This window comes from Ischnura elegans, chromosome 11 (genome assembly GCF_921293095.1).
Source record: "Ischnura elegans chromosome 11, ioIscEleg1.1, whole genome shotgun sequence".
Lineage (NCBI taxonomy): Eukaryota > Metazoa > Arthropoda > Insecta > Odonata > Coenagrionidae > Ischnura > Ischnura elegans.
This window is the reverse complement of record NC_060256.1, coordinates 61050011-61062109: the sequence shown is the minus strand read 5'-3', so window position 1 is coordinate 61062109 and position 12099 is coordinate 61050011. Positions and strand designations below refer to the sequence as shown.

At 38.2% G+C, this 12099-nt stretch overlaps 1 protein-coding gene across 2 annotated transcripts in view; it reads left to right on the top strand.

Annotated features, from left to right (window-relative positions):
* LOC124168286 (flavin-containing monooxygenase FMO GS-OX-like 2) overlaps positions 1-9364 on the top strand; it is a 39432-nt gene extending 30068 nt beyond the window's left edge. For both annotated transcript variants that reach the window (XM_046546436.1, XM_046546435.1), the window contains exons 6-8: positions 2458-2608; positions 6487-6653; positions 8929-9364. In XM_046546436.1, the coding sequence (XP_046402392.1) occupies positions 2458-2608; positions 6487-6653; positions 8929-9228 (618 nt within the window). In that variant the 3' untranslated portion in view covers positions 9229-9364. The remainder of the gene's footprint in view (positions 1-2457; positions 2609-6486; positions 6654-8928) is intronic.
* Positions 9365-12099: the final 2735 nt, after the last annotated feature.

Sequence of the window (12099 nt, the reverse complement as noted above, 5' to 3'; positions counted from 1 at the left end):
CCTAGAATGGAGGTTATCCTCATTGGGACATCTTTAAATACAGCCAACATATTGGGCATTCAGACTACATTAGGAAACAATCGTTCCGGTGGTGTAGTGGGTAACGTATCATGCAACAAATCAGAGGTTCCTCCGATCAAGTCCCAGTGACGAATGATTTGATGCTTCTCACACACTGTGGATATTTTTCACTAAAACTTTGCAAAACCTATCTTGAGGTTCAAGGATGTTGCATGGCTACAGAATTCTTACGCGTTTATTTATTTGTTGAAATTCAACTCCTGTCTTGCAGAACCATAAGGGCAGTTGACTGTTGGGGTGAATTTTGACTACCTTTTCCATGTTGTTCAGCCCCGCTTCAAGGCTCCTAACATTAGCTGCATGATGTACAATGTGTCACAGGCTACTCTTCCTCCCTCATTTCAAGGTAAAATTCCTCGGAAGTTCTTCAGAGCTGAAGGCAGAATATCGAGCCACCTAAACTCAGAAGTTTACATTCAGGAAATTTTTGGCAACCGCGTATGTATTTAATCAGAAACATTAAGCAAATGATTGAGGTAATAAAATGTTAGGCTTGCCCTTAAATTTTGCAACAAAATGTGCATCATGCATACGTTCATTTTTTAATATTTCATCATTGTCATGGAACTAATGTTATTGTGAAGTCTTAGAAATATTTGACTGTTGGCATTTTCTACTGTTTATTTAGTCCCTACTTTCAGTTATGTTCAGTAATGACTTTTGAAGGAGCAAAATGTTCATTTATTGCTACTCAAAACTGTGAATTGTGATTGATTTTTTGAAAATGTTGATAGGAAGTGGCTTTGCTAGCTCATTAAAGTTACCTTTATGCATAGGATAGTAGTCAATTTTCAAAACCCAGTAATTGGCCAGCATTGTGTGAGAATTATGTAGGCTCTAGCAATTACATCATCAATAAATGAATGAATAGCCGAATCCTATATGCATAGTATTCATCCATTGCCAATCTTCTGTCTCCTAAGGTTTCCCTTCATAGTGTGAGTAGGGCAGCCCTAGTCAAGGGTGAACATTGATTTTTATGATTTTTTTTGGTTTAAACTAATTTTGAAAAATTAGAGCCTGCCTAGTTAGGAATTGGGACAAGTTATTTTATCCTAGTCTTAGAATGATCCAAATGAAATTCATACTCATGTGCTATTATTAGGTAACTTAAAAAAAAAAAGAGGAACCTGAGCCCCAAGGCACCTAATAGGGTGGTTTACTAATATTTTATACTGCATAAAACGAAAGATAATCACTCCATATTTCATGCTTTAAGATTTTTAAATTTTTCGCCATGAAATGAAAAGTGAAAATTTTCAAGTGTGAGAAAATGCGACGGCTAAGGATGAATCCTGGGAAAAGTCGTATGACGTCATTGTGGTTCCCGCTGCTGCCGTAAGAGGTGACCTTGGGGCAAGGATATGTGTGCCGCTACGATACAGGCTGCTAGCAGGTTGCAGTGTACCCTCTAGCAGGTAGCGCTTGGCTTAAATAAGGATTATTAATACCTTATCAAACGAAGGAAACTTTCCGACCATAGGAAATTTTAAAAGGTGATTATTAAGAGATGTTTCTCTGAGCTCTGTGATTCATGCATGCATTGGTAATCTCAGACGATGTAAAACTCCTATCTAATCGTATAGAAACTAGGTCCCTGTGACGTCACGTGGAGTGGCATCATATGGGCACCAATCTGGCCTTTTTCAAATGAGGATAAAATTGACCCTTGCCATTCGCCTGAACCGGTTTTTCTAAAACCAAATATGTAATTTGTATATTATGAATACACAAATGTTGGGTAACGAATCGCAATCAATGCCTTTCATTTTCTTTGATGAAGGAAACTACCCTATTACTAAGAACCCAAGACTGAATTTTTTTAGAATTGAAATAACTCCATCTCATTGAAAAACAAGAGGAAAGGGATTGAAAGGGAGTATCTAGTGGGGAAGTATCTAGGCTGTACTTCAGTGGTGCCGCTGTACAGGGTAGCACTCTGAGGGGTGGAATGGATTGCAGGGGACTAAATTTATGCATATACATATATATCTTAGACATATGTCAAAACAAACAAAATTTTGGCCTACATAATCTTTACTATGCCGCTTTTCAATGCTATTGAGTCTTGACAGCACTAAAAAAACAATTTTCGGTCCTTAGTACTTTGGGGCCTTGGTGCATGTGTTCCTATTTTTTTGAAGTAATCAAATTTTGGCATATAGATATTAACTAAATTTAGAGACTACATGAACATAACTTATCCATATTCTGAAAAATAAGGTCTTCAACATAATGTACATATAATTTTAGCCAATTAAAACTAGAAACCCATAAACTAGAACCTTGGGATATTGTTAAGGATTTCATACTTCCATTCTGTCTCAGAATAAAATTGTGTCCCGTATGTTATGAGAGCATCTGGTATTTCTAAAGGTGACCATCTGCGACAGATCATGCAGAAAGATCCTGAAAGAATTTCCTGATAACGTCAGCCTGTCAGGGAACATCAACCGAGCTGAGGAGCATGGATTCATTCTGGAGGATGGAACTCACTGCCCAGCTGATACGTTGATCTACTGCACAGGTGGGATGTGCTCAATTTATGTAAATACCAGGGGCCAGTGGCGCAGCGAAGTTTTGGGGAATAAAACCCCCCCTAGAGCTCACCAAAATTTTTAAGTGAAATCTATTTTACCTAATTGAATTAATATTGCTTATAGATTAGTGTGAGGTTTAATATAATATCCCTCAGAAGGCCGTAAAAATCACCATTTTGAACCATTTATCTAAATTGTTTCCAGCGGAAGGCCTCCGCAACTCCTGCTAACCCTGGAGGGTATGCAATACCCCAAACACCCCAGTATTAGTTGAAATCTGAAACCCCCCTCCTCCTAGCCTTAATGCCTAGCTGCACCACTGCCAGGGGCAGTCTGGCCATGTTGTTTGGCCGGCGATCGCCGAGGGCCCTGAGCTTAGGAGGCCCCAACAACACTCGCGTCCATTGTGGAGCATATATAAAAGGTACGAGGGCTATTTTTTTTCAAGCTCCTATTGGGTCATGGACAGAAGATGAAGAGAAGGATTAAAAATTATTTCATAGACACTTACGGTGTACTTTTGACATAATTACCTCGGCAATTGAGAAATTGGTAGTGCCTAGTACAAGCTTTACTATACCTTCTTCATAGGATGTTCCAGCCAATGACTTCCAATGTATATTGCCTTTGTTCTGAAGCTCATCGCTTGCTTGAAAACACATGCCATCTAGCCACATCTTCATTTCAGCACACAGATGGAAGTCATACAGCACCAGGGGCGCAGCTGGGAATTAAGGCTGGGGGGTTTAGTGCAACTAATACATACCAGTATATATACTAATATGGTATATTATGGTACTAATACGGTACTAATATGGTATACCCACCAGGATAAGAGGTAGGTGCGAGATTAATAAATTGCGGAAGTTTAAGATAAATGGTTCAAAATGGTGAGTTTTTACGGCTTTCTGAGGGATATTTTATTAATCCTTACATTATTCTATTAGTAATATCAATTCATTCAAGTAAAATGGATTAAACTTAAAAACTTCTCTGAGCCCTGGGGGGGGGGGGGGTTTATCCCTCAAAACCCCCCCTTTGCTGCGCCACTGTACAGCACTAGGTTGGCATCGCACAGAGGGTGATTGAAAATGCGCATTAAAATTGCTCAAGGGGCAGTTGGGCTGCATCAGCGCTGAGATGGCAGACGTTGTCATGGATCAAAACACTTCTAGAAGGCAGCATGTCTCTTCTTTTGTTTTGAATGGGAATGGAGGTAAAGCTTTACATTGAGCAGCTGCATTAACGTAAAAATCCTTTTTTATTGGCATAAATGTGAAGACATGTCAATGCTGGAGCCATTCGGCAAGTTTTCCTGGCTGTCATTATACAGAGCACACTTGGCAGGAGAATCAATTGAGACAGTGTAGTTAATGAGATTCCTGCTAACCTTAAACTAACAACTTACAGTCACATATGTACCCACCTGTCCCTTGTATAGTTTTTTTGCTGAGCGATCAGAGGTTGAAAAAAAATGCCCTTGTATAATAAAAAAGACTCAGATGACTTGGGCCAAATTATTTTGCAATTATAAAATCCTACGTTTTCATTCACGTTGCATTACATACAACATGCGTACTCAGTGTAAAAAGATTATATTATAATAAAAAAATAAAGGTGTTAGAGGATGAAAGAGAACCTGATGCTTTTTTGGAAGGGTCATTCAAAAAGGTTTATTTTAGAGGTGTTTTTTAGATTTCAGTGCAGTTTCAAGGAGAAAATTCACTAAATATATGATAGACCCATTAAATATTAATAAATTTAATAAGCTATGGAATTCTCACTTCGCATAGTATTTTTTCTTACAAAATTGCATTTATTAACTTAATTATCTAGTTTTTTAGCGTCAAAATCCATTTCCGGGCATGCAATTTCCCAAAAGTTTCCGGGGGAGGACCCCCAAATCCAATCATTAGATGAGCCAGCTGTGTCCCAGCCAAGGGTCCCCAATCACCCCAGACTGTCCCTGGTAATAACCCTGATATTCCTCCATTTGGCAAACAGCTAAGAAAGTTGGGCTGTGATATCATTTCCTTCATCAGTCACGTCTCATTTTGGAATGCTATTTGCCATATGGCATCTCACAGAAACCATTTTGGAATCGTTAACCAAAATGTATGAAAGTGGAAATAATTGTTTTAACTGCAATAAATCATTCACTGACAGTGAATACCTAATTTCATGAATGGACAACAAATTTATGCATAATAATGATTGAGATTTTTATTGCTAAAAGACTGAGTACATACTACTTTTTTTGATGTTTCTTACAGTTTTCCTTTCATTGAAATTATATCAAGATGTTTAATTTGGGCGGTAATTGCAAACACATTTTCAACAGTTTCACAGTAGGGATTTTGCTAATAACCTAACAAATAATTTTGACGACAGGGGGAATTAATGATTTTGGAGACATTTTACATTAATAATACGTTCAGTTGAACTTGAACCAAAATATCTCCTATCAGATTAGAAAGTTATTATTCAACGCAACCAAAAAATTATGTGTATGTTTACAGTTAATGTTATACATCTACATCAAAGTAAAAAGCCACCAAAAACCTTTATAGCAGAGAGGAAAGCGGTGTATTATATGCCAAAGTTCACTCAAATTATGTGAGAACCATTGTAAATTCTTTGCTATAGTAGTTTTATTCTGGTGTTGAATTTATTACAATAAAATATTTATAGCAATAAGATACATAACCAAGACTAGTTTAAGCTTAAGCTTTGCTCACTAAAAAAAAACTAAAAAGCCATATGCTTTAAATAGTTGTTAGTTTAAATTAAAACGTATTTAAAAACTATGCGATGAATATCACAAAGTTTATTATGTAGCATGTTACCTGTTGTAACTTAAGTTGTCACAGGGGGTATACCGACTCAAAAAAAAACCAAAATATCAAAATGTATTCATTATATGTGACAAAACATATACATAATCATATTGGTGACTATTTCTGAATCATAAAATAATATGATACAAGGAATATGAGTTTCCTAACTATGAAAATATCATGTGGGCTAATAAAAGAAAATGGTTTGCCCTACTGATAAATGCCACGGCACAATAGATAGTTAATGTAGAATGGATGATTGAATGTGGTGCAAGTTGCATAGTGTATGAGTACTTTTTACTAATTGACAGAATTTACAGTATTTTGGTGGAGTGGTTACAACACCCAAATACCTAGGTATGTTGAAACTCAATATGACCTTTCAGCCAGTAATCATCCATCCCTCTAATCCTCCATCTCTGCATATCGTCCAATTTTCTCTATGCATTTTCTTCCTTATTCTATATTAGTAAAGTATGTATTGCATAGTTTCATCACAGGTGATGCAAAAAAGGTAATTTTCCAAAACAAAAATGTTGAGGCTACATTTATACAGGAAGCATAAAAGCAGAGAGAGAGAAACAAAGATGTCAAAAGCTACTTGTATGGTGACAGTGGGTTTTGGACTGTTCTTAGCATAGCATATGAATTTATTCACTTTGTACAATGGATTAATGAAGAGGATAATGCTTGGAAGTTTCATTTGGAACAATTATCACCCTATGGGATGGTTCATGACTATCAGCAATGCCTTCGTGGCATATAACATCTCCCATCTATAATAAGTATGAGGGTCTCTGGTATGTATGGACATGTGTTTTTTTTTAAACATTCATAAATTATTTTTGCACAGTATTTTTCAACTGGAGAAAGAAAAAATTTCATTTGAAAGCCATCTTACAATTACAATTTTTTCAAATTTTCAATAGATTACACAATCTGCCACTGGCCCTATCCATGGCTATTTTCACATGGATTATGAGTCAGAATGATGGCTATGAAAAGTTTAAAAATTTGCATCTCCGCAGGCTACCTGTACGACATCCCTTTCCTGGGCCAGAATTGCAAGATAGAAGTGCTGAATGGGGACTTTGTGAGACCTTTGTACAAGCACATAGTAAACATAGAACACCCTACAATGGGCTTCATTGGAGTTCCACGTCTGGCCATTCCATTTGTTCTCTTTGATCATCAGGTATGGCTTTCATTCTAGTTTTTATATAGTTAAGGTTAATCTATAATCATATTAATAAATACACATTATCCAATGCTTGGTCATATTGTCAATGGTCAAAACTGTGAATGACAAAGAAAAAAAGAGAAACTCAAAATTTTTAACCAATACTGAAAAACAAGGTATGATATTTTGTGATGGTCAAGAATTAAATCTTTCATCTTGCAGCAAAAATTATAATGATAGGATAATCCATCTCTTTTTATTATCAGTTTGAGTTTTCTCCCGTATTGAGAAGGATGACGTCAACTGAGGTAACTTTGGCCTTTTCCAGATAACTTTGGCCCAGAGATGTAAAAAGATTCATAGCTCTGTATTATACCATTTGCATTCAGTTGCATATCAACTTGCATCAGTCGACAGTTAGCATTACTGGTTTCACTCCTGAATCAAGGTCCATTAAAGGGCCCAAATAAAATAAATTTACAGGTAATCAAGGAACCCTCAAGAACAGTATACTAAGAGATATTTTGTGGTTTACAACAAGATTTGTATGTTTATTTGATTGTGCTAAAGTTACTCCAATTCATGGTAACTCTGGCCAGAATATTTGAAAGAGAAATCCTGGATGTTAAAATACTTAAATCCTGGATGTTAAATATAAAACTGAAGGTTCAGAAACAGCCTTAAATTTGAAGGTACATGAATAGTTAATAATTTTAACCACTTTATATGCATTGTTTATTAACTTTAAATCTACAGGGGGCGGTAGAAGCAACTAAGCAGTTTTAAGGAGCTATAAAAAATTAATCTGGTTCTTTAGAGAAATAATGTTTCATATTCTAAATTAGGACACTATACCTATGAACATTCATTTAATTTTGAAAATAATGTCCTCAAGCAGTGCCACAATACATTGTTGTAGGCAATCCCTGAAGTTTCGAGCAGCTCTTGCCCACATATTAGGTGGTATGGCAAACACCTCTTCAATAATTTGCTCTTTTAACTCTGGAAGGGTGTGAGGGTGGGTTTTGAAAACCTTTTCTTTTAGATATCTGCATTTGGAGGGATCTGAGCAAGCATTGCTCTCACAGATTTTGATGGTTGGCATAGCGTGCTGGGCATAATTCTTGATCAATCATTATGTTGAAACTGTGGAAACTCAAATTGAGATGCAGAATCCTTCTCAAACAGCCATCTGAAATCCCCAATGCAATAGCATCTCTTCGAGCAGAACATTGTGGAGATTATTGAACTGCAGTTCTCACCCGCTGCACATTTTCTGGTATCCTGATGGATCTGCGTCAGCCATGTCTGTCTATTCTCAGTATGCTATCAGATTCCTCCTACTGCCAAACCCATGGCAGAATTGTGTTTGCATTAGGTACAGCATTGTTGCTTGGAATGTTGAGCTGTCACCAAAAAGCTCGTTGTGTAGCGATCACAGATCTGTTATTTAAGTTTACTGGGACTAGCCACAGTGATAACTATTACGGAATCTCCCGCAATGCACAAATTGTGTGAAAAATCCACGGAGGAAAAATCATTCGCCTTGACCGGGATCTGGGTTCGAATCCCGGTGAAGGCGAATGATTTTTCCTCTGTGGATTTTTCGTACAATTTGTGCATTGCGGGTGACTCTGTAATAGTTATCACCGTGGCTAGTCCCGGTATGCTTAAATAAGTCTAGAGCAAACACCTCTTCGTGTTCAAATCTAGGGCTTTGCTCTCCGGATGTGGCGCCGTGCGCACGACCTGGACTGCTAGTCGCATAATATACTCAGCAGTCCATACCACCTTGTCCGGTATAGTCCACAAATATCCACAGGGGAGATTGACGCCTCAGTAGCTTAACTGGCTAAAGCACTCAGCCAGTAATCGAGGGATCCGGGTTCGAATCCCGGTCAAGGCAGATGATTTATCCTGTGTGGATTTTTAGCACACAGATCTGTTGTTTTCATAATGAGTATTAATGGAAAAACCTCGATATGCACTGGTCCAGATAATGTTGGCTACTGAAATGGGGTCAATGACTACTCAAAGGCAGACCACGTGCAACTACCTACCCTCACCTCAGCCCCAGCTGTAATTGATAGCAACTGCTTAGTCGGTTCTGCCACACCCTGTGGATAAGCTTGTTTTTTTCTAAGAAATCATGATAGACTGGGACAAAGTTACCTCAGTTTACAGTAATCAAAACCCAACTGCACAAGTAACAGGCATATAATCTTTAGTATGAAGCGATTTAAATGATGTAGTCCATGAAGATTACTATGTCTATTCACTTGAATTGTAGGCCCAGTATTATCTCAAGACCTTGACAGGAGAGATAGAACTTCCATCCCAAGAGGATATGTGGAGGGAAAGCAGCCAGAGTACTCCAGGGAAAGGACACATTTTGCTGCATGATGCTGAGTGGGACTACTACAAAGATTTGGCAAAATCTGCAGGGTTGCCAACTTTGCCACCAGTCATCAAGAGGATCAAGAATGATTCAATGTGTTCTCTGAGGCGTGAAATCTCACCATTCAAACTGTTCAAATATGAGGTTCTGGATGGAGAAAATTTTAAAAAGACTGCGATAAAAACTATCTAAATGAAAATTTATCAAAAATCATCATTACTCGATATGCAACTATTGTAATGTGGTCCTCATGGCTAGGTGAAACTCAAGCTCAGACCTTTTCACATGACTAGTAAATAAAGTACACCATTACATATTTGTGAAGGAAGTGGAATTGACATGTGTCTGTCACCAATGGCATATCAAACGGAATTCCAGTGGTTCTTCTAGCTCATAGGCACTTACATAAAAATTACTTACTCAAGGAGATAAGTATGCATATTAAAATGTGTGTGATTAGAAACTTATGCCTCTGTTCAAGGGCATACCCAGGATCATCACTGGGGGGGGGGGGGGGGGGCAAACCATGGTCTAGAGGGGGGTAAGCCATGGGATTTATGAGATTATTTCCTTGAAAAAATATTTTTATTTCAGTTACATATCTTATACTAATATATATCATTTTTCATGGCCAAAAAGAAAATTTGTTGAATAGGTACTATCGTTTCAATCCAGTACTGATTTTGCTTAAAGGCTTTTGCGATTTTTACTTCTAGGGGGGCAGCTGCCCTCCCCCCTGCCCCTCGCTGGGTACGCCCACGTCTCTATTATCAGTTTGCTATAAGCAATTTTTTTTCATGAGTCTAGAATCAGCCTTATTTCATTTCTCCACCAAATTTTGCCCTCTCAAGATCAATTGTATAGACATAGCCAGGGAATATGGCTGGAAGTGTGTCATGAGACCACCCCAGGACCACCTATCCTCTGAGGGGCCTGAAGAGTGTCTCCACTGCAAGATGGGGAATTTTTCACTGGAAAATTTTATTTAACCTTCTCAGACGTTAATTTAATCTTAATTTCTGATACCGTATTTACTCGTGTGTGCTGCAACCTCATGTATCCCGTGCACCCCTATTTTTGAGCAGGCTTGTGAGGAAAAAAAACCTCCTGATGCTTTTTGGGTGCGGTCTAATAAAGGAACTTGCAATTCGTAGCTAAATCGATAAATTTACGTTTCCATGATTGAAAAGGTCAGTGGCACAGCGAGGGGGGGCTTTGGGGGATAAAACCCCCCCCAGAGCTCAGAGAAATTTTTAAGTTTAATCCATTTTATTTAATTGATTGATATTAATAATAGAATAGTGCAAAAATTCTTAAATATCCGTCAGAAAGCCGTAAAACTCACCCTTTTGAACAATTTATCTTAAAATTCCACAATTTATTAATCTCGCACCTACCACTTATCCTGGTGGGTATTCCATACCCCCACACACCCCGGTATTAGTTGCACCTAAACCCCCCCAGCCTTAAATCCTAGCTGTGCCCCTGGATAAGGTTAGATAATGTTAGAAATGTAATTCCTGCGAAGGTTTCCTAGTATCAATGCTAAACTCTGGAGGAATAAATGATGAGAATTTGAGGGAAAATGGAACAAAGCCTACATTAAAATTTGGAGGATTTGTGTAAGCCCCGAACCCCCACTTTTTCACTGGCATTTCCGGAAAAAAGGTATGTGGCTTCTTTGGGTAAATATGGCAACATGGTAAATGAAGCAAAATTTCTACATTTCACTCAACTTTATACATTCCTGGACCGATGCAATTGTTTTGAGGGTACTGGAAAAATATTAAATGTACTAAAAGTAAAAATGTTCCCCCCCCCTATACTAAACACTACCTCCCTGTTTGCTAGAGCGGTAGGTAGGAAACATCGGCTTGGTAGCAAACAAGCGCTTGAAATTGGGCAACATGATTTTACGCTAAAAACATGGGTACTTTTTTTATAAAAAATTAAGTACAGGAAATATTATGGCGCAGAAATTTTCAAAAGTTAATTATCCAACATGAAAATAAATTCTCTCTCGTATGCTTCTTGTTGCATTGATATTGATTGCCTCATTTAGACGATAGAGCTACTCAAACTATGGTGTCTTGCATTTTTTACAGAGAGTAGGCACCTAACCAGTGGCGTAACAAGGGGTATACTTAGGGGGGGTAGAAGGGATGGCCTGGGATGGCAACCTCCCCTCCCAGGGAAAATTTTCGCGAAATGTCGTGCCTGGAAATACATTTTACATGAGACTACGTAGGTTTCCGCGGTGTTCAGGTTCCAACTTCTCCATGTTTCCGGTGCAACCGCATGGGTTTGTTGGTGATGACAACAGTTTCAAGCAAGAGCACCGAAGGGCAACGAAAAACAGGCAATTCCAGCTGTCTGCCATATCGGAGCACGCCTGGACCCCGGGACATGACATTAAGTTTGACGACGCCAAGATAATAGTGAAAGAAGGCAGATATTTTCCCAGACTCATCCGCGAATCCATTGAGATAGCCCGGACGGACAATTTTAACAGAGACGACGGCTACCATCTGGATGCCTATTGGACTCACCCCCTATATAAGGAGGACAAAAATGGCATCATATTCGACCTGAAGATGCTGGCAGCAGTGCCAGCAAAACTGTTGTCATCCCCAACAAACCCACGCTGTTGCACTGGATACATTTGACATGATTTTGACACTAAAAATGTAGCTCTAAGCAGATGCAGTTATTATTTGTCAAAACTAGACGACAGTTTTAATTTTTTATTTTTCTGAGCATTTGGGGGGAATCTCCATCCTCACCCCCCCCCCCTCCCCCCCCAGTAGGTTTGAAAATCCCTGGAACTAATCCTCCCTTCCTTTAATACATCCTAATTTCTTTTCTGGGACGATCACCAAGTTTCTGTGAATTTTGAGTCATTACGTTGATTTTTAAAAATATCAACATGACTTATAAACCTGGAATGCCCTGAAAATAACCCCTTCTCTAATGCCTATGACTAGTAAGGAAAAAGCAATCAAAAAGTTTTTGTGAATTTTGAGTCATTATGTTAATTTTTTTGAAACAAGAACATCAGATTCC